The 27,762-nt window shown below is 35.0% G+C and overlaps 2 protein-coding genes across 3 annotated transcripts in view; both read right to left on the bottom strand.

The window, feature by feature from the left end:
* Window positions 1-8,433: 8,433 nt before the first annotated feature.
* LOC135845599 (CREB-binding protein-like) lies at window positions 8,434-21,339 on the bottom strand. Its single transcript, XM_065364267.1, has 6 exons — window positions 19,507-21,339; window positions 15,721-15,840; window positions 15,427-15,633; window positions 12,721-13,044; window positions 12,450-12,631; window positions 8,434-9,206 (listed from the first exon to the last, which is right to left on the bottom strand). Exons 2-6 carry the CDS (start codon window positions 15,787-15,789, stop codon window positions 8,576-8,578), a joined length of 1,413 nt encoding a protein of 470 aa, XP_065220339.1. The 5' UTR covers window positions 15,790-15,840; window positions 19,507-21,339; the 3' UTR covers window positions 8,434-8,575.
* Window positions 21,340-25,586: 4,247 nt separating this feature from the next.
* The window catches only part of LOC135845601 (histone lysine acetyltransferase CREBBP-like), a 40,787-nt gene continuing 38,611 nt past the window's right edge, over window positions 25,587-27,762 (bottom strand). For both annotated transcript variants that reach the window (XM_065364270.1, XM_065364271.1), the window contains exons 2-7: window positions 26,776-26,955; window positions 26,551-26,697; window positions 26,180-26,466; window positions 25,918-26,085; window positions 25,706-25,820; window positions 25,587-25,614 (exon numbers count right to left, since the gene is read on the bottom strand). In XM_065364270.1, coding sequence (XP_065220342.1) covers window positions 25,918-26,085; window positions 26,180-26,466; window positions 26,551-26,697; window positions 26,776-26,797 — 624 coding nt within the window. In that variant the 5' untranslated portion in view covers window positions 26,798-26,955 and the 3' untranslated portion in view covers window positions 25,587-25,614; window positions 25,706-25,820. The remainder of the gene's footprint in view (window positions 25,615-25,705; window positions 25,821-25,917; window positions 26,086-26,179; window positions 26,467-26,550; window positions 26,698-26,775; window positions 26,956-27,762) is intronic.

Here is a 27,762-nt window from a genome sequence, read left to right as displayed (position 1 = left end):
CCATTTTGTAAGCAGGGTCACTTTTTTTTTAGTACAAGGGCTAGAAATGTTCTTCAGGACTCTCTCCTTTAAGAAAAAAGTTGTCTGGGGGATCGAAGGGAGGATGCATTAGATCCTTACGCGGGCTCCCCAACTATTAGTTGCATTTTACCATATTTTTATGAAATTTTATCCTTCTATGACAGTTTTCAGAGAATGTAATGCTACTTTGAGTTTGCTTACGTCTTTTTAACACGTTTCCAACACTTTTTCATGTAAGGTAAAGTGGGGTAATTCCGATATGGGGTAATTCCGATAGCAAGCCCTAGCTTTGTTGCAAAACACATTTTGGCACAAATGATGAAGAAAGTAGATAGTTTTAGTGCTAACCTACGCCCATTAATGATCAGATGGTCCATCTGCTCTGTTTTGTCAAGTCTGTGCAAAGTTCAAAATCTGAATGCCCAAAACCTTTGCGGCAAAAAACAATGCATTTTTGAAACTCGTTTTTACCATTCACAATTTGTTGAAAAATTCTGTTTAGAAGTTGAAATTTGATGGATACATGTTAAAGTGTCAGTACCTCTTTTGATTTTGCTTTTATAATTATTTGTTTGGTGGTGTTGAATTATTAAGCATGTCGATCATTTTTCATGCCCTGGGGTAATTCCAATAGCCCTAGCAAAATTGCCCTGTAATGTTTTTTTCTCTGTTTTGGTGTAGTATTGTTTTGAGGGGTCAAAATTATCAACGAAAACCCTTAGAAAGGGGCTTTTTTCTCTAGTTGGTCTAGTTTTCAAAAATTATGCCTCAAAAATGCATATTTGTAAAAAATTTTCAATTTTTGTTCTAATGATTCAATTTACATGAAATAAAAACCCAAGTATGCAATAAATGGTATATTTCAACATTACTGGCTCGGAATTACCCCAGGAGAATTACTTTCCTTATAAAACTCAAATTAACTCATTATCGGAATTACCCCAAAAATGGGGTAATTCCGATAACTCAACCTTACAAAACGTTTTTTAAATTATATGTATGAAGCCTCCGCACAAATCACTCTTCAATATAGTGAATGTGTAGCTGAAGGACGTAGGAATAAAGTTGTTTTATCATTTTTGCCCCAAAATGTACAGGAAATCCAAAAAATGAGAAATTGCTAAAATTTTGAATTTTACCATCGGAATTACCCCACTTTACCTTAACTATTTTCAACAAGTTTTTTTGAATCATCATCATATTTTATTAACGATTGATTTACAACGATTTTGATAATTTTATTTGATCTTAGATCACAGTTTCAACAATGTTGTACTCAATTTTCTAAATTTTTCGATAGATGACCGAAGTTGGGCATTTTCAAGTAGGCTTTCAACTCAAAATGAAAGTCTCTTCTCTCTACAGCGGAGAGGTGGGGCAATGAGGACAATTTTCCTTCTTCTTCAATTGTAGTATAATGAAGAACCTACAAAATCAAACTCCTCAAATTCAAAACCAGGCTGATTCGACATCTGAACCATAAATCTGATAAAACAGTCCTAAAAAAACGAAACAACTCTGGTAAAAATGAATACTCCACATCACTAAATAACAACTTATATTTTTAAATATTACCAAAATTCATTACACATGTATACATGCTTAAATTTTGTAAAACAAACTTTGTACAAAATAAAAATAATTGATTTAACATTTATGTCAGTAGACAATTTTGAACGACTAATTGGTCAGGCTATCTTTATTTACAAAGAGAAAAAAAAACACTTATACTCATTAATGAACTCATATTGATGGATATTTATGTAGTTCACACGACGAGGACGACGTATTTTCTCGTTTAAATAAGAAAAAAAAACAAAATTGACAAAGCTCTCATTTTATATACATTTCGATTAAAAAATAACAATTATTACAATTATTTATATAAATTCTACAACTACATAAAGAAGAGAAATGATAATGGAGAGAAAAAAGAGAAGAAGAGAAACGTATAACACACGTCGCAGTACACAACTGGAACCAAGTTGATCATTATACTATAATAAATTCCCAATTAGGTACGTTAAAAAAGTAAAAATCATTTTTTTTTTTCGATAAAATTTCCACATTTATACCTCACACATACACACACACAAACAGGTACACATCACGCATCGTGAAATATTTTTCAAATACTTGGTAAAGATACAATAGTATTTTTAAAAATATGACTAAAACTGATCACAAAATTACGCGATTTCGTCGCAATTTCATATTATTATTACAAAATAATGTACTTTCACAAAATCATTCGTCGTCGTCGTCGTCATCATCATCAACAACAATAAATAAATATTTAATTCTTAATTTTTTTCATCATCTCGTTTAACCCCCACACACAATAAAAAATAAACAAAACAATTCGAAGAAAACAATAAGAGAAAAAAAATCACATTATCAACGCCACAATGCTTACGAGAAAAAAAAATTAAATTAAATAAACTGTACACAAACAACGTATAAAAAAATAACTCCAGCGCGAATTTCAATCACGCTTCTGTACAATATTTTCGAAGAGGAAAAAAAACACACATAAAACGACAGACGAATTGCGAATTAAAAAATTCAAATAAATACCTACATAAATAATATATAAACCCGGAACACACAAACACATTTTACATACACGTGGCTCACACAAAACCATATGCGGCGTTAATAATAATTAAATACCTACACAATCGAGCGATTAAAAAAATAAATAATAAAAAATAAAAACAAAAAAAAACACATCATAAGTCGAAGAAAAACGAAGAAATGGGGCAGAAAGAGGGGGATATTTAACGGCAGGCTTACCACATTTACAACAGGAATAATCTTATATAAACAATTTCACTAACGTAAAAAACAAAGAACTTAATACTTTACAATGAAAACACATTTTTTATACATAATTATTTTGGAGAAAAAAAAAGTTCAGAAATCAACACGCGTTTAGCTTTTTTTCTTAATTTAAGTATACATTCGTCATGATCATCGGGAAAACGAAAGGAAACAAAAAAATAATAAGAAAACGGCTCTGATATGTTCGGATGGTGGATTTCTTTCAACAAAGGGACGGGGCTAGGGGGCAAAATGCATACTTTCCACACCGATAGAATAATAAAAAAAAAAACTTGAAAGTTATACCTACAAACGATAATTTTGAATCGAAAATAAAAAAAATGGGAGCACATACATATACATATACACGCACGCACGCACGCACGCACGCACACACACACACACACACACACTCACACACACACACACACACACACACACACACACACACACACACAAGAAAGACAGAAACCGCTTGTCAAAAGCTAGTCTCATCAAACGATAAAAGGCGAAAAAAAAAAAATAAAAAAATAATAATAATTAAAATAAAAACAAACAAAACGAACAAACAAAAGGAAAGGGTGGAAACAAATGTATAAAAAATACATTTAGTATACGAACACGTTGAACTCTTCGAAATGAAGGAACGAATTCAACGAAACACTCGAGACAATCCATCGATTCATTTATATAAGGAAAAAAAAGGGGAAAATTGGCTCCACAAAAATTATTGGTATTTGGTAACAAAACACCTACGCGACGCTCATCGTTGTTAATTAATAAGGTAAACGTTCGAAAATTAAGGACATCGTTTATTCGTCGTCAGTAATCCAGTACTCGAGGAAAAAACAAAATGGAGATCAAAATTAAATATTGCAGAATGAAACGACGCACTTTATATTTGAAAATACGACCATAGGCATAGGGTGTCTAACAAACGCGACGATATGCGAAATTTGTTCGAGACAACATTTTCCCATTCTCTTAAACAAGCAAAAAAAAATGAAATTGAATTTTGAGAATCTTAATGAAAAAAATAATGAATGGAAAATTTCAAAATTAAATCAAAAAAGTTCAAAAACAGGAATTTTTTCATTTTTTGCAATAATTACGACGAAAAATCGCTGTGAAGGGGGGGAGGGAGATTAAATTTTGAGCAAAATGGAGGGGAACGTTGATTCGAAATGATAAAATTGAAAATTTTGAAATGTAATTGAAATGAGATGGCAAAAAAAACCAAACTTTTTTCAATTATGTATGCCCAAAAAATGAGATTTTTTGGCAAGAAATGCTATAAAAACTTTTCATTGGAAGAGGAGGAGGAGAGGAAATTTATTCAAAATATTTTTATTACCAAAAATTTTCGAAGTTTTATTGAAAAAAAAAAAATCATTTTTTTTGAGAGGAGGGGAGGGGGGTAAAATTTGTTCAGAATCAAAATACTTTGAAAGTTTCATTTCAAAAAAAAAAGAAAGGAAACAATCGTGCTTGATTTTTGGCAGGAAATAATAAAAAAAATTTTCATTGGAAGAGGAGGAGGAGAGGAAATTTATTCAGAATATTTTTATTACCAAAAAATTTTAAAGTTTTATCAAAAAAAAATCCTTTTCCGGGGGAGCGGAGGTTATTCTAGTCAGCTTCGACGTCACAGCTCTGTATACCAGCATCCCATTAAAAGAATGCGCTGAAATAGTCGAGCAACACATCTTAACATCGGATATTTTGGCATTACAAAAAGCTGAGCTTATTTGCATCATGTACCTACTGTTCTACTCAAACTATTGTCAATTTCGGGAAGAATTTTTTAAATTTGATAATGGCTTTCAAATGGGCAGTCCTATTGCCCCAAAAATGGCCAAAATGTTCATGGCACATGTAGAAGGTCTAATTTTCGCGACTTGTCCATTGGCTAAAAATGTAACTCGTTGGTTTCGATATGTGGATGACGTTTTCTGTGCATGGAATGGTGACGAACGATTATTGAATGATTTTCTGACACAAATCAACAGCATTTTTCCATCAATCAAATTCACAATGGAAATAGGTGGAAAAACTCTGAACTTTTTAGACCTATCGATTTCTTTACATGAAAATCAATGCAGATTTGACGTTTATCGAAAACCTACCTATACGGACATCTTAATCCACAGTACTTCAGCCCATCACCACTCCCATCAAACCTCTGGTATCCAGTATATGATACACCGTCTGTTAAATACCCCCTTCTCCTCAACCAAGGCCTACAAAAAAGAGCTCAACACCATCATCCACATCGCTCAAAATAATGGATACCCTAAAAAGCTTGTCTTTAAATTACTTAATCGTATACGGTTCAAAAAATTACTCAACAACAACACTACGTTGATCAACACAGCTCACCAGGACAAGAAAAAGTTCAAAAAATTCAATTTCCATGTATCTTCAACCTCAAAGTTGGTCCAGGTGTTCAAAAGTAGGGACACAAGTGATACTCAAATTGCCTACTCATCAACGAATTCGCTAGGGTCATTGCTTTGCAACGCCAGAGACAAAATTCCGAAAATGGAAAAAAGTGGCGTTTATCGTTTGTCTTGCAATAATTGCTCTGCAACTTACATAGGCCAAACTGGGAGAAGTTTTACAATAAGGATAAAAGAACACATCTCAGCTTGGAAAAACAGACATCTTGGGAGAAGTAATTTTGCGGACCATTTAATAAACTCAGGACATGACTTTATACCTGACTCAGGCGTAGCGATACTGCATACAGCCGAAAAAGGACATCGACTCAACACCCTCGAACTGGAAATAAAACGCCATGAAAATTCAACACAATTCAACATGGTCAATGATATTTCACCGAACAGCATTATCGATTCTCTGCTTTCTATTTTAAATCAACCCCTACCCAACCTACCTCGATCATAATTTACGTCGCATTTTCATCTTGTTCTTGTTATCGCCCCCCCCCCTCCCACCATTAGATAATTTCCCAACGCATCTACACATCTTCTACAATGTATCTCGCAGTTTTCATCTCATTCGTGATTGATAATGGTCGCTACGACGACCGAAACGCGTCTCATTTTATAAAATTTAATGTATTTGTAATTTTAATTTTTCGTGAATAAAAAAGTGTTCGTGTTGTAAAAGGTGAAATTAATTGATTGAAAAAAAAAATGTCAAAAAATGAGACTCCTAAATCATTTTTTGTTTCAAAAATCTGAATGGAGAGGAGGAAACGAGGCGTTAAAATTATTCCATTTTCAAAGCACATTAAAAAAAGAAAAAATTCGAAATTTTTAAAAGAAAAATTCAAACTTTTTTATCGTATGCGAACAGAATATTATTCTTCATGATTTCAAGAAATTGAAAAATCAGGGCTTTAAATTCAATTTAATAATTCTTCAAATACATAATGGGGGGAGGGGGGGAGAAAGGTAAAGTTGAAATTTTTCTATATCAAAAAAAAAAAAAAAAATGAAAAATGAAAAATTCTAAACTTTGATTAATAAAAATGAAAAAAAAACAGGACTTTGCAAAATTCGCAAAAAATTACCGCATTCTGGTAATTTAGGCCACTGAAGCACACCAAAATCACGAAAAAAAAATTCGCAAGTTTGTCAGACACCCTGATTCACTTCAAAATTCAATTTATGAACACCCTGTTCATCGTAAATGATTAAAAAGTCATATGAATGCATCGAAATTAAACCCAACCACCTCGGTTATAACTTCGTAAAGGCGAAAAAAAACATGAGATCGTGATTAAGACTCACAAAAAAGTCCCTTCATCTAACTACAACTCCACAATTAAAATTGTAATTGAAAAAAAAAAAAAAAAAAAAAAAAAAACAGGCAACGTTACCTCCTTTCCATAAACGTGGATTTTTGCCTAAATAAATTTACCTATTTTTATCGTAAATTCTGAACGCAAAAATCCCTTAGTCATTCGTAAATACTTAAATTAATCTATATTCTCTTTGGCTATCAAAACCCATTAAATCCCATTCACGAGGAGGATGTTCATAAATCAAAGAGTGAAAGTGATATCGAAAAAAAATTCTATGTCCATAATTCGAACGTACCCTCAACGTTGAGCATGGATCACCAAGTCGCGCTTATTTGGAATAAATTCGTCGCCAAGGGCGGGACATGGCGACTAAAATAATAAATACACACGATTACTACGCGCAGCTCTCATCGAACGAATAAACAGAACAGAATTAAAAAGAATTAATTATGCATACGAGGAAATAGAATACCAAAAAAAAAAAAATGGTGAAGAAAATCATTACATAAATTTAAGATACGTAGGTACTGAAAAAAATAATAATCAACAGAGGGGAGAGGGGTGGGGGACGAACGAATAATCAAAAATCATACGCGATATAGCTTTACACGTAAATTAGATTACATCTCGTTACAGAGGGGGAAAAAAAACATGGGATGAATTTTTTTCATCAAAATAATTGTGCTAAACATACAAAAATAATATCACAACGTCATTCATTTCACGAACCGTCCGAACATATAAACACAAGAAGGTATAGTATTATATTACAAAATTTAGAAAATTATTCAATCAATCGAATCGAATCGTACCAAAACATAGATTATTATTAGGAAAGGAAAAAAAGTAAACGTTACGTAAATCTATCGAATGAAAGAAAGTAAATTAAAGAAACAAAGAAGGGAAACAAAACGGGAAAAAAATTAAAATAAACGTATTGCTTCTTAATAAAATGAAAAAAATTTCCAAATTGATGCTCGCAGACACAGCTGGTAAAATACAAAATCTTCAACAAATCACTTGAAACGAAGCTACAAAACAACTCTTCTCTTCGTCGAGACTAAAAATACACAAATACATATACAACATATACGATGATAACAACGAGTCTACCCTCTACAAATCGAAACAGTAGCAAGCAGCAGCAGCTGCGGAATATAGGTAGGAGCTTCGTCGGTAAACTCGAATCAACACAGCATCGTCGCTTCGCAATTGCATATTAAGCTCGTAAAAATGTGTTTATAGATTTTCGATTTTTTATTCATCGCTTTCGCCATCCTTAAAATGGTGAATTTCGAGAAAAATCCCACACCCGGACCTTTGGCAACAACACTAGCGACAGTTGAACAGATGGCGATGTCGTAATTTGCTGGACGAATTTTCAATTCGCGACAACAACGCTCGAAGATCAGAACATCGAGACAGACCATCGGCTTAACAACGAAAAAGGTAACGATGCCCAAAAATTCACAACCAGCATCATCAGCAGCAGTAGCAGCGATACGGTATCGAGAAAATTCCACAACAAAGTAGGTAAGATAAAACAAACACGTACGTATTCACGATGGTCACTGTTGCTGCTGCACAGATAATCCAGGATTGCCCAGATTACCCGGACCCATCATACCCTGAGGCGAGGGAAACGGCGACGGAGCTGGTTTCATTTCGTTGGGATTCTGCTGCTGTTGTTGCTGTTGCTGCGGTTGCGATTGCTGAACGTGCAACAGTTGCTGGTATTGCTGGTTCGGATCGACGCCGGCGCGGCGCCGAAGTTCTGATTGTAGGGTCGATTCACCACCGACGGTATCCGCTGCTGGGGCGGCGGCTGCGGCGAGTTGTAGTTATTGGCGGCGGCGAAACCTTGCTGCTGCATGGCGACCATCTGATTATGCTGGTACCATTGGCCTTGCTGAGCGTTCGGCACTCCCATATGCTGTTGCATGCCCTGCTGTTGCTGGTTCACAACGCCCATCGACTGCTGCTGCTGCTGATATTGTTGCTGCACGCCCTGCGGACCGACCATCTGCTGTTGTTGTTGTTGCTGCTGCGGTTGCTGCTGTTGTGAGGGCCCGGCTGCCCTTGCGACTGTTGCTGCTGTTGAACCTGCTGTTGCTGTTGTTGTTGTTGCTGCTGCTGTTGTCTTTGTTTGATAAAAGCGGCCATCAACTGCGGATTCGTCTTCAGTATTTGCAAGATTTGGTCTTGCTGCTGCGGCGAGCTCGGTAAGCGTAACGTTTGCAGAAGCTTCTGCAGAGCTTGCCGATGATGCGGCACGCGGTTCGGACTGTTGCCCGGCGTCGGCAGCACCTGCATGCCCATGTTGGGCGGCGCCTGCTGAGGCGCTACCGCGTTCTGGTTCATCAAACCGGCGCCCGACGGACCGCCGCCGCCTACCATTAGCTGTTGCGGTGGCGGCGGACCCTGAGGACCTGGTGGGCCACCCGGCTGCTGTTGCTGCTGGTTCAGCATCGGAGAAGCGTTCGGCGGCGCTTGAGGCGGCTGCTGCATGTTCAGCTGTTGTTGACGTAGCGCCGCCACCGCCGCTGCCTGCGACGGGTTCTGCGGCATCATGACCGACGGTTGAGGGTACCTGCAAAGCAAAAACAGACAATATTGCCATCAGTAGTGATACACGAGCGACCTGAAAAGCGTGCCAATTAACCATCATTTGCACAAATTCGCGGATTAGAATTTAAAATCCCTTCAAATGCAAGGACAGGTCAACTCTCGTAGTTTGAAACCACCGCCGATTTCTACTAACTCGTGGTCGTCGAGTTCGAGTTCGAATATCTGTTCATTTTTTCAGACCCAACCCCAAAATATCTCTACAGTCCTCAATTCGGGAAAAAACGTATCTTTATTCTAAAAATTTCTTCCAAATGGCGAGGAGTTGGTGGAGTTCTGGGGGTCGAATTCAAAAAACAAATCGATATTCACATCCAGTGACCTCGAATAATAAGAAATCGACACGTCACACCGCAATTTCAAAATTTTCAATTTTCAAAAAAAAAGGGGGTGCAGGGGCTCTGATGAGTCGAATCTAAACAAATGAACCGATATTTAAACTTGGGAACCTTAATCAGTTTGTTACACCACAATTTCATAATTTCTAATTTTTTTTTCGCAATCCAGGTAGGGTCTGAAGGGCCCCGAGGAGGGGGGGGGGGTGAATTCAAAAAGTAATTTCATATTCTCATCCAGCGGTCTCGAATCTGCAGGATTCATCAATTCGACAAGTCACGCTACAATTTCCAAATTTTTAATTTTTTCATAAATGGGAGGAGGGGTGGGTGAAGGAGCCCAGAGTAGTCGAATCCAAAAATTACCAAGCGATCTCGAATCAGACAGATTCGGCAATTCGACAAGTGACGCTACAATTTCCAAATTTTTCACATTCTCATAAACCGGGGGGGGGGGGGTAAAGGAGCCCAGAGGAGTCGAATTCAAAAAGTAAAAAAAAATATATATATTTTTGGAAACTTTTGGAAAGAAACTAGACTTATGAGCAATTTTCGGAAAAAGTTGAGACTTGAGGGATTTTTTTGCAAAAAAGCAACAATATTTTAATAGGTATTTACAAAAATGAAAAAAAAACAGGAATTTTTCTTTTATTCGACTTTTAACTGAAAATATCTGCAAAAATTCCATTGGTGAGGAGGAGGGGGGGGGGGGGGAAATTGACATTTTTCAAAACTTTGATACAAAGAGAATTGAGAAATACATAGAAGACATCGCGACATGAAATCAGGCCTTCTAGCCGGATTTTTCTTCATTTCAATTTGAAAAGAGAAAGGGCGTAAAAAATTTTTCAATATGAATTTTTTTTGCAGTTTCCACGGAGGAAGGAGGGAGCTGACTTTTTTTTCTAATTCTGGAAGAAAACAGGAAAAATAGTCAATTTCAAAATCAGTTAAAAAAAAATCAAAACCCATTTTTTTGTAAAATTTTTCAACGAGAAAAGAAGGGGGGAGGGTCAAAATTTTCCAATTTTAAATATGAAAATAAATAGAAAATTCAAAATATTGAAATAAGAGGAAAAAATGCAAAACAGTAAGACTTTTCTTTCAAAAAATTCTGCCAAAAAGAAACGCGACTCTGACAGGAAAATTTCACGAATATTTCGATTTGGAGGGAGAGGGGGGGAGTTAAAATTTCAATTGTAAACTGCGAAAGAATAAAAATCTAAATTTGATGTAGAAAAGAAAACAACGAATGAAAATTTCGAAATCGATTGAAAAAAAAAGGACTTTAACATGCCATTCAATATTTATCATCATCACACGACTTTTCAATATTTTGATCCATTTTGGGGCATTTAGTAGTTTGGATGGGTTGGGTCCAAAAAATAACTTCATATTCGAACTCAGCGACTTCGAAAACATACCATTCAATATATCACACGACTTTTCACGATTTTTCAAAATTTTGCCCCCCTTTTTGGGGCACAGAGGGACATTGAAGGGTTGGGCATAAAAGTAAGTTCATATTCTTATTTAGCGACCACGAAAACATACTATTCGAAATACCGCACGTCCGAAGTAGTTTTTCAAATATATAATTCAGTTGTGTCTTTATTGAGAAATCAAGCACCCCCCCCCCTCATCTACCCCTAGGGAGGGTTAAGGACCATTCAATGACGGTTTAATTAGTATTTGGGTGAGTAGGCATTGTAAAAAAATTTGAGTGAAAACGAATGATATTAAGACGTGTTAAATTCGATTAATTTATTGGACTGACCTTTTTTGGAATACCTATTCTTTCCGCTTCCTTTTTTTAGCACCCCCCTCCCTCCTTGACGGTTTGGTATCGAGCATGGTATCAAATTATCGAGGATTCGAAGGGGAACATTTCAAGTCATATAAACTTGAGTTAACCTCTCAAAAAAGTATTTTTTGAGCAAACCTATACAAGTGGACTCAACTTGAAATTTTAAAAAAAAACGTTGAGCCTGGCCTAAATTAGGCTCGGCCCAACGTTTTTTCTGTATTTTTCACTTTTCTAGTGTTCACTTAGCATTCTACAATTTTTTCTTTATTTTATTGAAGAAATAAAGGCAAGGTTTGAAAAAAATGAATCTTTAAACATTCAACCACATTTTTATCAGAACCCCCCTTCCCCCCCCCCCTCTTGACGGAATGGTATTGAGCATGGCATCAAATTATCCCGGATTTGAAGGGGAACATTTCAAGTCATATAACTTTGAGTTAACCTCTCAAAAAATACTTTTTTGAGAAACCCTATACAACTGGACTCAACCTGAAATTCAAAAAAAAAAAAAAAAACGTTGAGCCTGGCCCAAATTAGGCTCGGCCCAACGTTTTTTTTGTATTTTTCAATTTTCCAGTGTTCACTTAGCATTCAAAATGCAAAGTGGCACCGGGAAAATTGAAAAAAAAAAAAAAAATCGCATCAACAAAACGTCGACAACTCTCGATTAATCTCTTCTCTATTTGCTGGTGAACGTTCCTCGCGCACTTTTCCATTCCCACGTAAAATATAAAAATCGACAATTATGATAGAAGGGGGGAGGGAGGGTCACAGTCAAAATCGTCCGCCAAAAAGTGAAACTTCATTTCAATTCAAGGTATTTTGAATTAAAAAACTTGGAGTTCTACAACCTAAAATGTACAAATACTGGAAATATGGGCTCAACACACGAATAAAGTATTTTAGAAAAAGGGGAGGCGGAAGGTTCCATAAAAAGAGACCAATATATCTAGACGAACCGAAAAAAAACGCATTCTGAAATAGATTATTTAAAAATTTTTTCATTTTTTCACAAACCCATTCTCACCGCATCCAAAATTCGTAATCAATTCCAACAAAAAATTACCTGGTCTGTTTCCATTGCTCGTTAGGTATATTAGCCGCCGGATGCGCGACGTTCGGAATATTTTGACCGGGTATCTGAACCAATCCCCTCTGCGGCGATGGCATAGGCTGCTGCAACACAGTCGGGTATCCCATACCGGTATGACCATGCGGCTGTTGCTGACGAGCCGCTTCTTCTTGAACCTATACGCAAACAGCCACAACCGAGATTAATTCCGCACCCTTGCAAAATGTTTCCTCGTTGTTTACATGCGTTTTTCTACTAAACAAACCTGTTTCAGTACTTGTAAAACACTAGGAGATGGTTGCAGGCTTCCGGGTTTCACTCCCATGCCGGCGTGCGGAGAATGCTGAGGTTGGTGATGCGACGACGAAGGCGTCGACGATGAAGAAGACGACGAATTCTGCACAGAACTGCCCGGAGACAGAGCTCCCGAATTGGACGGCGCGCCTGATCCGGTACTGCTCGATATACGCGAATTCATCGCGGCCATACGACGACGCAGAAGCTGAGCTTGCTGTACTCGTTGCTGCAGTTGTTGTTGCTTCATTTTTTGTTTGATACTCGAGCATATGGGCACAGCGCATTTGGCATCCTGCGAATAGACACAAATTACAACACGAAATTAGTAAAAATATATTTCAGAAGGGAAGGGAAGGGGAGGGGGAAATCAGCGATGAACAGAACACAGAAGTGGTTTCTCAGAGAGGGATGAGTGAGCAAAATCGCTAAAAATGCCAACTCTTGTTACCAAAAATCAACATCGCCCAGTAAAATTTTACAAATTTTTTTTTTTTTGCTATATGAGATCGAAAAACCAAGTTGAAATATTTTCAATTTCAGAAAAGGCAAACGAATTGGCTCAAACAAAGCGAAGGCATGAATTTGAAAATTTCAATTTCAAAAAAAAGAAAAAACTATATTATTCTTATGTGAGAAGGTTCGCCATAATTTGGGGGTTTCAGAATTTTAGAATTTAAATACCTGGTTTTTTTTTTAGTTTTTTTTTTTAGAAATTTCAATTTTAAAACATGAGCAGAAGCTTTTCAAAATTCGTACTTTTGAGAAACAAAAAAAAAAAAAAACAATATTTCTTATGTGAGGAGTTTATTTAATTTATATATTTTTAGCTTCAAAATTTTAGAATTTGGATTGATTTTGTTTTGGAAATCGTGATTATGAAACAGAAAAACAAACAGGTCGTCTAAAAAGAAATTTTTTCATCAATTTTTGAAAAAATGAGAATTTTTGCAAAGTCTTCGACAATTTTAGCAAAAAACAGTTCCTGGAAAAAAGCAAGACTTTTAGGTGATTCTTGAGAAAAAATGAGACTTTAACAATTTCGCTCAAAAAAATAGAATTTCTGTCAAAAAATCCAGACTTTTCAATCTTTGAAAAAATATAAAACTTTTTGAAATTTTCTGCAAAAAAGTGACACTTTTCGACCATTCTGCTGAAAAGCGAAAATTTTTGTTATTTTTGAAAAAACGAAAAATCACGACAATATTTTAGCAAAAGGAAAAGCTTTTTGGCAATTTCTGACAAAAACAATAAGCTGGACTTTTGGACAGTTCTTGAAGGAAAGGGAGACTTTTTGGAATTTTTGAGAAAAAAAAATGGCATGTTTTACTCAGTAATTTTGCAAGAAATCGAGAGTTTTTGTCAATTTGTCAGAAATGAGTAAACCTTTAATCATTTTTGGAAAAAGCGGTACTTTTTGGAAGTTTTGGCAATAAAATTATACTTTTTCGTAATTTTGTCAAAAGTGCGGCGAGACTTTCGGGAAATTTGAGGAAAAAGGCAGGACTTTTGATATTTTCTAAAAAAAAAGACAATCCTTACACATTTTTTAAACACGAAATTTTTTAGCAAAAATATAAGAAAAAAGAATCTTCTTAACAATTTTTGCAAAAAAAAAAAAAAAAAAACGAGAATTGTGGTCAAAAATCAAAGTTTAAAAAATTTTAGCAAATTCCAGGACTTTTTAGAAATTACTGACAAAAAAATGATATTTTTGTGGGAAAAGCGATACTTTCTTCCAACTTTTTGATAAAAAAGCGAAAATTTTCGGAAAATTTCAGATAAAAAAGTGATACTTTTGGTTAACTTGAAGGAAGGGGAAGAAGGGGGGAGGAAATTGAGACTATCAGGAATTCCTCGCGAAAAATCGATAATTTTTAAGTAGATAATAATTTTTAGCAAGAAACGAGGCTTTTTGATCATTTTGATAAAAGACGACAAAACGCAGAACTTTTTAGTAATTACTGACAAAAAAGTGAGATGTTTGAGTGATTTAAAAAAAAACTTTTTAACAATTTTGTTTAAAAAAAAAACAAAAAAACGAGAATTTTGGTCAAAAAATTTAGAAAATTCCTATTTTGAGAGGTTAAAAAGCTGTATTTTGATTCGAATGATTTTTTCCCCCTTTTAGAAAATAAATAAGCCGAACGGATCGAGAACAAAAGGTTATGAAAATTTGTATTTCGAGATTTACGTATTTTGCGTTAAAATATTTTTTGAATCTAAATGCAGTTTTTCAGAAATTTCAATTTGGTAAAAGATTACGTATAAATAAAAAGTCAATTTTTCCAACCTTGGAATTTTTAAAACTTTAAAATTTATTTTAATTATCCTGCTTCAACATTCGACAAATTTTTTGAATTCAGCTAACTTTTAAAATTTCTTCGAAACATTCGTATAATTATTATTCAATTTTTTTCAAAATTTCAACAAAGTTGTAAAAATTATAACATTTTCTGGTTGTTTTTTTTAGTCAATTTTTCAATTTTTTTTTTTTCAAAATTCCACTCATGTTGTCAGTTGGCATTTTCATGGCGTTCCAAACAGTTGAAAATTCTCATCGACTTTTAAAGAATACGAATTTGCCAACTTTTCCAACTTTCTAGATGTCCTTCTCTCCTTTGATTTCGTCCCTGGGAGGGGAATTGATCCATAAGGGGTAGCAATTTGTACTCACTTGACAATACTTGGCGTAGTAGAAACACAAGGCTATAAGCTGCTTGCAAATTGGGCAATTTCCGTTCACTTTTAGCTTGCAAGCCTTCGTATGCTGGACAACGCGTTTCATGCGCTGGCAACTTGATAGTCGGCAATTTGCGTCTCGACATTGGCAAGCGTGCACCAAAGAATGAATACATCTCTGTATCGATTGTTTTCTAGCTTCCTGTAAGCGCAATTTAAACAACGAATCGTGGATTAGATTTACACTCAAAAAATGAAAAAATAAAAATAACATTGCAGCAATACGTACTTGAGGATTGGCTTGTTTTTCCGAAGGCGATATGGTACCATCGTCCAAATCCAAACCAAGTTTGTCCATTTTGTGTGGATGTCCTTCCTTCGTGTAACAGGAAATGCAAAGATCAAAGTCCTAGCAAAATAAAAAAAAGCAAAAAATTAGAAAAAAAATCACGTACGTAATTACGTCTTAGACTCTACTAATCCAAAGATCCGAATACACCGATCGAATTAACGTAATATAGAATGAAGAATGAACGTCCTAACCGTAGCTCACACCACAATGCTGTTTTAGCATAAAAGTAGTTCACAACTCGCAACCGAATCGTACCAATCCAATGATAATCGCCGATTAGAACAGGAGTCCATCTTGACCGGAATCGGAGCACCTTACCGATGACGTCATAACACTATTTCTCGATGTTTTTTTTTCAAAGTTTCATTAGAATTAGAAGTTTTTTGGAGCCATAACCAGTGATGCATGGAAACTTACCGCGGTAACTTACCCGAGAACTTACCGGTAAGTTACCGGTAAGTTACCATGACATAAATTACCATAAGTTACCGTGGTAATTTATAAATTTTCAACAAAAATGTTGACAAGGGTAATTTTTGATGTTTGCATGTACTGCTGTAGCTGTCCAGATACAACAAGTTACAATTTGTACTCTCTAAATTTTAAAAGAGTCAAATTTTACTGCATAGCACTTAACAGTAGGGTATGACAAAATTCTGGCTTCTTAAAAACCATAGTTTTTGACTGGATTTTCATTTTTCAGTGAATAATTTACTGATCTGATCAGTCAAAACTTCAAAAGTGAATTATTTATTTACTGAACTGATCAGTCAAAAATGAATTATTTAGGTAGGTAGGTGCTGGTACTGTATTGATCAGTCAAAAAATACTGTGGTCAGCTTGGTCGGCAGTAAAAAATTTTAAATAACTGACTTTTGCAGTACTTTTTCTGTTTTCACCATTTATTTCAGTGATGACATTTTGGATTTTGCCTTCTTAACAGGGAAATTTGACTGTTTCAAATTTAGAGAGTAGGTACATACTTCTTGTGAGATGACCTATTATAAGGCTATGAATAAATTGTGAAATCAAAAATGAATTGAATTGTGTGTAAATTTTAATTTTGTTGAACCTCTTGATACACAGCACACTGTATTGTATTACTATTTACTCAACTACTTTAATACGTAGATAGGTACCTACCTAGTGGCTAGTACCTATTACAAATCTTCGAAAGTGTTCATTTTTTTTTGTTTGATTTCGATTTGAATACTCTGTGGTTTGAACTTGAACTTGAGAAATGATTGGTGTTGAGAATGAGATTGTGAAAATGTGTTTTTTTTGCCTTAATTTCATTCTTGCAAAGTTGCAACTGGCTAATTCAGTTCTCTTCTCAGTTCTCAGTTCTCTTTTTGTACTGTAATAGAAATTCATGAAAAACTGTGGATCCTTCAAAATTCAAATTTCAAGTTCTCACAGCAAGACTGATTTTATTTTTATTTTTAAATTGAAAAGCAATTAAGCAAAAGCAAAATCAATAATCAAGTATTTTTTTACTTGTTTTTTAATAATTTTGAAGGAATTTTGAAAACATTTGAGAGATAAAAGTCCCTACCCAGTTCTGTTAGTTGTTGGATGTTTTGGATGATTTCAAGGTAACCTTCATCTCAATCCTGATGTTCAGAACAATTTTAGTGAAAATTTATAAGTTACTTAAATTACCGGTAACTTACCGGTAAGTTACTGGTAAGTTACCCAATTTTAAATTACCGGTAACTATGCATCACTGGCCATAACACTATTTCTCAATGTTTTTAAAAAAATTTTTTCTGTTTTATTTTTCGCTTCATCACTTGTATGGGAGAAAATCGTTTTTCGACTGGAATAAGTGAATTTACGTAAATTTTGATGAGGACTTTTCCCAATTGAAATGAAATTTCTCGTCAAATGGTTTGTTTTTGTGCAGAAAAAACGACTTAACGAAGTATTTTCATTCACAGATTGTTATGTAAGTATATTTTGAACTGAAATTACGAAATCTCAAAATTTTTAGTGAACACAACACATATGTACCAAGGTGATACCAAAATGTTCAGAATTTTATTCTGTTCAATTTCAAAAATCAAAATAGTTTTTTATCCAAAGGTGCTAGCGTTTACCATTTAGAATTCATTAAAGCTCAAGCCTCAAAGTTTGATTTTTAGATTTTTACTCTGCATCACAGGTTTTTACAACTTTGAACTTTGAGCTTTAATGAATTTTGAATTTTGAAAGGTAAACTAAACTAAACGGCGAGCCTTTGAGTATAAAAACCCATTTTGAACAGAATAAAATTGTAAACATTTTGAAACACTTATGTGCATTGTGCTCATTAAAAATTTTGAGAAATTAAAATTACATACTCAACTCAATGAGTTTCAATATCAAAGTGTACTTGGACTTACATTACTCACAGTCATAGCAATCCGTAAAGTAGTTTGTTTCTACACGAAAACAAAAATTGTTTACACCATTCGACGAGAAATTTATCAAAATTTACATAATTCATTTTATTTCTACAAGAAGTTGAAAAATTTCTATCCTATTAAAATTTAAAAACTTCTATTCTAATTTCTAATAATGAGACTTTAAAAAAAAACATCGAGAAATAGTGTTATGACGTCATCGATAAGGTGCTCCGATTCCGGTCAAGATGGACTCCTATCAGAACGAAACTTCGCCTATGTGTTGTACATGGATGATCAACTTACAGCCGGTATTTCGTTTATCTGCAAAAAGCCTAATTTGGAAATTGAAGGGGCAGGGGTATAACGATTTTCGTAAATCCAATTTTTGACCATGTATTCTGGAATAATTTTTCAAGACGAACAAAAAAGGTTCTCTGAAAAAATTGCCTATCTCTAAAACTGAAGGCTCCACAGGCAAATGAATTTTCAAGAATGTCCCCAAAATTTTTGTAAATTTTTTTCAACTTTTGTTTCTGGTTCCTTCAATTTCAAAGTTGTACAATTTCACGACATGACATTTTTTGCTCGTCTTGAAAAGTTACACAAGAATTTACCTTCAAAATTGACAAAAATTCATCTTTTGAAAATTTTTGAAAAACTTGGAAAAAATTTGTTCTATGTATACAAAAAGTATGGTTGCCCGTAGCGCCTTCAGTTTTAGAGATAGGCAATTTTGTCAGAGAACCTTTTTTGTTCGTCTTGAAAAATCATTCCGGAATCCTTCATCAATAATTGGATTTACGAAAATCCTTATACCCCTGCCCCTTCAATTTCCAAATTAGGCTTTTTGCAGATAAACGAAATATCAGCTGTAAGTTGATGTTTCATGCACAACACGTAGGCGAAGTTTCGTTCTGATCGGCTACTATCACTTCTGTCCCTTCCCACGTCAGTCCAACTCGAATGCTCCCTTCACCTGCGCATCGGCATTTCTTATCTTGGAAACCATTTCATTTCATTTGGTAGGCGAATGTTCACAGCGTTCTTTAAAATTCAAACCAAAGAGAACGAAGAACGCACCGCGAGTAATGCGCATTAAGCTAACGATTTATATATACGTACTGTATATAGTAATTATTAATACGACAAACACGACAACCGATCCTTCCCCTCCTTCCTTCATCACCATCGCAATTCACAATCAAATATAATGCATAATTTTTTCACACGCGTAACACTACGAGCCACTGATTGAAACATTTCGAGTCGAGATGAGTGAAAAATGCCAAGGGTAGCGAAATTTGTTAATATCCTATTTAATAAAGATCACACCTACCAACTATTCTAGTAATTACTGGCTGTCTTTGGCTGTATACGATCTGACTGAGTATTGTTTTGGTTTACAAACAATTCAACTGGCTTCATTCGTTAAGAAGCAACGATTAACGGTTGATATGCTTGTTCATATCAACAACTAAGTTTCAGATTGTATTCGTATAACTTCAACCGTTTTATCCAAGTTTTTTTTAAAAAATAGAATTTTTTTCTGTACTCGTTATTAATTCCTGCTTATTCCAGAACATGTCTACGAGAAATAAAAAAGCTAGCGGTGGTAGTGGTGATGGAGGTGAAGCTTCCAGTTCCGATGAAATGCAGCGATTACTTGCTCTCGATAAGTTGTATATTACGCCACCTTTTCAAATACGCAATATGCAAGAGCATGAGAAATTACATGGGCACAAGAATTTTAAAACATGGAAGTCGATGGTGGAATTAGATCTACGAGCGCTAAATCTGCTTCCCTTTATAGAAACTGACTGTGGTATGCAAATTGATGTTTCTCCTAATAAACGTGTAGTTTTGGATGCGCAAACTGTTCAGTATATACGCGCTTCTGTATCTAAATCAATTGCGAATCGTATTTCAACTGTACTTACCGCTTTTAATACCATGGATACTCTAAGCAAATTATTTGGAAGTAGCCGAACCCAAGATTACATCTCTTTACATGATAGATCTCAACGTTTGAGATACAGGTTAGGTTTTGATGAAGAACGTTTCATCGGAGACTTTGAGAAATTAATTAATGATTATATAGATATAGGTACGACTTATTCTGATGATTATGTTAAGACATTTTTTTTGCACAAGATCGAAGGTATTAATGATCCTAAATCCGTATTTTTTTCGTTTTATACTACGATTTCTTCATTACCTGTAGTAGATTTTGAAACTATAAAGAAAAAATTTACCGAAGTAGCAGTTAATTCTAAAAGTAGGGCAGGTAAACCAAATAATAAACGAAAGGCAGAAGATGATACTTCTCATGGTCATGGTCCATCCAAGCAGCAGAAAGTTACTGATCCGACTACTTCGAATGCTGTACCACTACATATGAAGTATAACGAAGAACAGCGCGAAAAGCTCGCGAAGATGACTCCACAAGAAAAAAATAAAATACGTTGTAAGAAATGCGGCGAGTATTTTCATTCTGCGGCCGATTGCAAAAATTCTGGTAGAATGTGCTACAAATGCTTCGCTTACGGACACGAAAAAAAGGACTGTCCTAAAAATAAAGGTACTAATGCATTATCAATGAATATGTTTAATTATAATGTAGCCTTCATTGTAGATTCCGGTGCGACTCACCATATTGTATCAAACAAAAATTTTTTAATGAATTATGTAGAATTCGAATCTGCTGAAAATGTAGGAACTATTGATAATATTTCAAACGTACAGGCTTTAGGGTCTGGTACATTACCTGTTTTACTTAATAATGGTAAAACCAAAAGTATCGTCTATTTGGCTAATGTAAAATTTATTCCTAAAGCAAGCTCTAATATTATTAGCGCATCTGCGTTGAACACCCAATTCAAAACGTCGTTAATTTTAAATCCTAGATCTGGTTTTATTTCTTGTAGAAAATTAAAAACTAAAATAGCGAATATTTATGAACGAAATAAGTTATATATTTTATATGCAAAAACGTTTGATCAGTCCCTAAATAGTGAAAAATCTGAATCCGAATTGAATTCAAATGAAATTAATATTCGTGATGATCTTGTAGTTCTACTTGCAGAAGTAGAAAATAAAAAACGTAGACGAAATAAATCTAAAATTTCTCCACAAAAATTAAAACTGTTACAAGAGGAGGGGGATATTTGGCATAGACGCATGGGCCATATCTCAATTCCTTTTGTAAATAAATTAAAATCAGTGACAAAAGGGGTGAATGATTTAATTGCTACAGCTCGGATAAATAATTGTCCAGTTTGTGCACAGGCTAAACAAACCTGTAAATCTTTTGACAAAGATAGGTATCGAGCAGTACGTCCTTGTGAAATTATTCACGCTGATTTGATTGGTCCTATTACACCTGTAACTTTTGAGAAAAAGAATTCGTATGTACTGTGTGTAATTGACGATTTCACCCGTTATCTACAAGTCTTTGTTATTAAATCAAAATCGATGGAGGAGGTAACTCCTTGTCTAAAAGAAGCTTTACGTTTCCTCCAGGCTAAATATCCTGGGATGGGGCAGTTTGACATCTTTAGGTGCGATAGAGGTACAGAATTCAACAATTCACAAGTAGATGAAATTCTAGTTTATTATGGCTTGACACGAGAGTTGTCAGAGGCTCATTGTCATCAACACAATGGCCTTATAGAAAGGTTGAATCGAACCTTACAGGAACGTGCGAGAGCTTTAATTTTTGAGTCAGGATTTCCTGTGAATATGTGGGGGCTAGCTATCGACGCTGCTTGCTACATATACAATAGAACTCCGCATTCGAGTATTGATTTTGTTACTCCATTTGAAAAACTGTTTAATGTATCACCTGATTTGACTTATTTAAAATTATTTGGATCTAGGGTGTCTACGAAAAACGATTTAATACCAAAAGGACAAAAGTTCTTTTCTCGTTCTAGTATGCTGTATCTGGTTGGTTTCACTAGAACAGGTTATACTTTATTTGACCCAAAAACAAAGAAAACCATTGATTCGTGTCATGTAGAAGTTGATGAGGAAAAATTGTACAAAAATGATTTTCCATCAAATCAAACTGATAGTCTTGAATTTTCATCTGAAATAAACGAAACAAACGTAAATACACCAGAAGTAGTTGATTCTAGTTCTAGTTCATCTAATTTAGTAAATAATGAGGATGATAACGAATATGAAATTGTTGAAAACGTTATTGATTATGATTGGGATGAAACTAATTCCAAGATCAATTTCTGTAACATCGAACAGTTGTTTACTCCATCGAAAGAAATTCCTATTTCGTATAGTCAGGCAACATCACAAACTAATGTTAGTAAGTGGGGGCCTGCAATTGAAAGAGAATTAAATGTGATGTATAAACGTAACGTATGGGAACTAGTTAAGAAAGAAAAAGACATGCAAATTGTACCTTGTAAGTGGGTTTTCACAGTTAAAGATGATGGTACAGCAAAGGCCAGAATCGTTGCTGTAGGGTGTCGCGATCCTGAAAGGTACGATTCAAAGGATACAACTTCACCTACTCCTCGATTGATCACTGTAAGGTGGTTATTTGCTGTAATCATTCAGTATGGTTGGCATGTAGTACAGTTAGATATCAAAAATGCGTTTCTCTATGGGAAATTAGATAGAGTAAAATATATGACTGTACCTGAAGGGGCTACAGGTGACAGGAAAAATTACGTGTGCAAGGTAATACAGGCTTTGTATGGCTTTGCAACAGCACCTAGATGTTGGTATAATCGGTTCCATGCATTTTTAATCTCAATTAACTTTATTAGAATCGAACGTGAACCTTGTGTATATATTCTGAAAATCGAAAATTATATTATAATTTTAATTGTTTATGTAGATGATATTTTAATCACAGGTAACGATCCTGCTAAAATCGAAAATGTACGTAAATTAATTGAAACTGAATTTGAAACTCGTTATCTAGGTAAACCTAAGAAATTTTTAGGATTTTATGTAAATTGGATCGAAAATAGTGTATTTTTAAATCAGTCAAAATATGTGGAAGAAATAGTTTCTAATTTTGGTTTCAAAAATGGTACAGCGGAAAGTTATCCAATGCCACCAATTTCAGTACATAAGAAACTCACGTATGAATCAGTAGATAATTTCTGTTCTTACAAACAAGCTATTGGTGCACTGTTGTATGTTGCAAATACTACACGTCCTGACATAGCTTTCTCAGTAAATTACCTGTCTAGAGCACAAACTAACCCAGAATCTGTTCATTGGTGGGGGTGTTAATATCCTATTTAATAAAGATCACACCTACCAACTATTCTAGTAATTACTGGCTGTCTTTGGCTGTATACGATCTGACTGAGTATTGTTTTGGTTTACAAACAATTCAACTGGCTTCATTCGTTAAGAAGCAACGATTAACGGTTGATATGCTTGTTCATATCAACAACTAAGTTTCAGATTGTATTCGTATAACTAAATTTGATCGTCCTTCGATAAAATTATCACGTTCTATGTCGAGAATAACTTCATGCAGGTGGTCGCAATCTATCCGGGCTTCGTTTTTTTTTTTTTTTTTAAATTTCTTCACAGTTCCATACACACATGGCGTACATTTGTATCAAAATATCGAGATTTTTGAGAGAAGTATGTTGAAAATGATAAATCATGGACTATCATGGCGGATAAGATTAGTATACCTATCTTACCTAGGTAGTCTTTTAATTCAAAATAAAAACTGTTTCTTCGAATTTGAATACGATTTAGGATGATTTTTCAACTAAAATGAAATGTACAAGGATATAGGCTTCGAAGTACTCTTCGCATTATCTTCTTTATCTTCGAAATTAAAATGAAATTCTGTTTGATTTTTCGAATAAAATCACAGGTACGTAGAAGTAGGCTCGAAACACTCTAGGGATTATTTTCCCATCTTCACAACTAAATAACAATTCAAATAATTCTTTCAAAAAAAAAAAAAAAAAAAAATGAAATACTCATACAAAAAAGATTTGAAGCATTCGTCAGATCGTTCTGCTATCATCTTTAATAACTTTCTCACAACAGACCAGAGACAAAAATATTATACAGCTGTTGATATTTCAAACACCGTCCTTATCTACTAATAACAATGTTTCCTAGAATCCAAAACAAGCTGTGAACTAATTAGACCAACAACATATTTATGTGATATTCAATCGACAAACTCGAGAATTCATTCACAAACACGAAGTTCGAATTACAAAATGATAAAAACGACTCCAGAGAGCTGTTCCACGATTCCCTTACTCACTCCTGGCTAAACCGAATAATCATACTAATACAAAAAAATGCTCGAGAAAAAAAATACTTACATCACACTGGGTACAATGGTATCTGGTTTCGACGTTATTTTTACAACTATTACAGGTGTAGACGAATTTATCTTGACTCTGCGTATGTAATTCGTACAGCATCGCCATCGATGAGAACTTCGCTCTTCGGAACGACGAAAATTCGTAATGTCTTTCACGAGCCATCGTTAAGAAGGTATCTCTGCCGTCCATGAGGTCGCAGGCGATGAAAGGATCACGATCTTGGATGGGCTGTGCAAAAAAATAAAATAAGATTAGAAAAAAATATAGTCTCAACATTCATAAAATCAGTGTTCAGTTCACTGTAGTCACAACAGGAGGGGGGGGGGGTATAAAACAATTTTATGACAGAATTATAACTTGTGACGTGAGAATTTAGAAAAAAATTAACTGGTGGTTCATGTTTTCGAAGCCCTTCTTTCCTGTGGGTTCATCCAATTTCTAAAAAATCATCATTTTTGTGCTTATGGCCTCTTTTGAAAAATTTTTCAACATAACTTGGACACTAAAACCTGGTACTTCATAAAAAATTCAAAAAATATAGCGTTGAGAGATTGAAAATGAAGGTAACGTGTTTGGAAATTTATTCAATTTTACAACTCGACGCCCAAAAATCGACGTCGGCTTCGCCTTCGCCAATCGCCATCCATGTTATACACCTGCTAAAATATTACAAACGTAATCGAATTAAAAATCTACACTTCAGAAATGAAAATTCAATATCGATAAATCGACTTGTTAGAGACACTTACGTTATTAGCAGCAGCTGAGGCGGCTTCTGCAGCTTCAGCTTGCCGTCTCTTTTCTTCTTCCTCCTGATCTAATTCTTTGATACTTTCTTCTAAAACATTTGGCCAAAAATCGCCTTCAAAATACGGCAGTTCTGCAGCAGACTGTAATTTATCTTCCATCGCTTGTTTTAAAATATCCTACGGAACGAAAAACACATCGAGTTATTATTTCGCTGCTTACGATAGTAATTGAAAGTTTCAATCGGACGTAAAATTCGATACTCACTTTGTAATCGAGCACTATTCTTTCGATGATACATTTATCCAACATTTTCCTGAACCAATCCATTAATCGTTTCGGTATCGGGATTTTTTGGTCGTCTGGAATTTTCAGATTACGAATAATTCAATTAGCAAAGGTTGCAATATTGCATAGTTCGACTTTTTTAAGCATCTAACTATCTCTACTTACCGGCTCTTCATGCCAGGTTTTACTTCGACCGTTTTCTCAGAGCTGGATACGATACGAACGGTTACTTCGCCGGCTCCGGCTTCTTTCTTTTTGAGGTAATTATTAACTCGTGTATCTGAAAAATTACGAAAAAAATAAGTCACACGTTACAATTCGTAAATCTTCAAAAAAAAGTAGACCTAGGTGAATCTTCGAGCCCGAAAGTAACTCACTTAATGTTTTGGTAATTGAAATATTTCGCGTCTCTCGGTATCGTACCTACATTGTAGTTGTTTACCGAAGCAGCACAGCGTTTGCGGACTGAACGTATACTTGCGACCGCAACAATAACCCAAGTTTTGCATAACTGGGTCGATTTCTTGTTCGAAAGTTTCAGGCAACTGTTCCACAAAGGAAAAAAAATTATATCGTTAGTTCGAAAAAAATCGAAGAAAATTTCAACCTATCGTCGTCCAAGTTGAATATTCAACTCACCTTAGTACAACATTTATAAACTCTCGACGTTTTCTTGTTGTACAGCAAAACGTTATCGAACATCAGCCACACATCGTCGACGAAATTCCACGGATCAACGTATTGGCCAACGTCGAGCTTGCCTCTAATGGTAGACAAATCCATCGGTTGTTTGATGATATCCAAATAATCGGGTATACCCAACTGTAGCGGATCAACTGGTTCACGGAAAGGCGCCGATTCCTCTTGTTGGTATAATTTTTGCAGCACTGGCATAAAACTTCTTTGCAGATCTTCTGGTTTGAAAACTATCGCAAAAAAATAGATTCGATCGTTAATAAAATGTTGTCAAAAGGTTCCCCGAGCCAAAATGTCGGTCTCGGTATACTTACTGCATTTCTCTTTCTTTTCGGACGACGACGACGACGACGACGAAGTGCTTTGAACTGGTTGCGGTGTTCTGGCCGGTTTGATATCTATACTATCTTTCAAATCGACCGATGAAGACGTACTTTCGTCTTGCGGTTCTTTAGGTTCACCTGTGATTAAAAAACGATCGATTAAATAAACCTTACTCGTTAGCAGAGCCGTCGAATACTTAATTATGAAAAACGTACTTTTGATTCCATCTGGTCTCATTTGCTTGCCCTCGCTTTCGTGACTTTGTTCGATTCTGTCGTCAGCGTTGTTTAGAGAATTCTCGTCAAGATGACTAGCCTCGATTGGTTCTTCTTTGATAATTTACCTTTCTTTTCGGGAGGACCTCCCATGTCATCATCATCGTCATTTTCAGCCTCCTAAAACGAAGAAAATTAATCAATTAAAAACATTGATATAGTGGGAAAATACAGACATACTATTAGTTGGTATAGTTGGGAAGGAATACCATTGGGGGTGAAGATAAGAAATATTCCTTAGGCGGGGGAATATTTTCGAATACCTAGATAGCTCAGAAGGGCGTAGTCTGTCTAATCACTCTATACATCATTTAAAGAATACACGTAATAAATACGAATTCTGTTTTACTTACTACGTATATTTACACTTTTTACATAAATTCATTGGCATACAAAGCAGTCTATAAATTTAGTGAGACAGTATGACCTAACGAATTTCTTTATGTTATGACCAGGTCACACAGTGACACAGGTCAGCCAAAATTGACAATAATCTAACAAGTAGATTTTACCCTAGTCAACAACAGAAGACATAGAATAGGAGAAGAATACATTCACATAATATATACACGAGAATGAAGCATTTTAGTTTAGTCATCGTGGAGGCAACACCATGGTCCATATCTCCACGAGAAAAGATTAATATTATGCACTATAATTATTTCAGTTGGCGTTTCCACCACTTACTTCAAACTGTACACGTTTGTCATCGCTTATCTTGGCCTGTCCAATACTGTAGGCTTGATGACACTTAACTAAACGAGGTATCGCGTTAAACTTTGCATATTGGGGTGATTTCCGGATAAATCCCCCAATACCAAAAAGGCTCACGTTATTAATCGATTGAGGATCGATTAATCTAAGTTTCACAGTAGTATTAACCATGCTAGAAATGGTGTAAAACGCAAAGTCTTCGTCATGGACTCC

This window comes from Planococcus citri, chromosome 4 (assembly GCF_950023065.1).
Source record: "Planococcus citri chromosome 4, ihPlaCitr1.1, whole genome shotgun sequence".
Classification (NCBI taxonomy): Eukaryota; Metazoa; Arthropoda; class Insecta; order Hemiptera; family Pseudococcidae; genus Planococcus; species Planococcus citri.
Note: the sequence above shows the minus strand (reverse complement) of the source record. Positions and strands in the feature narration are given on the sequence as shown.

Excerpts from the sequence above, each read along its gene's own strand:
- LOC135845599 (XM_065364267.1), bottom strand. The coding sequence starts at position 15,789 with ATGGACAAACTTGGTTTGGATTTGGACGATGGTACCATATCGCCTTCG. Across the intron at positions 13,045-15,426 it reads ACTACGCCAAGTATTGTCAA|GATGCCAAATGCGCTGTGCC; the intron begins GTGAGTACAAAT and ends GTCTATTCGCAG. Across the intron at positions 12,632-12,720 it reads TTTTACAAGTACTGAAACAG|GTTCAAGAAGAAGCGGCTCG; the intron begins GTTTGTTTAGTA and ends GTTTGCGTATAG.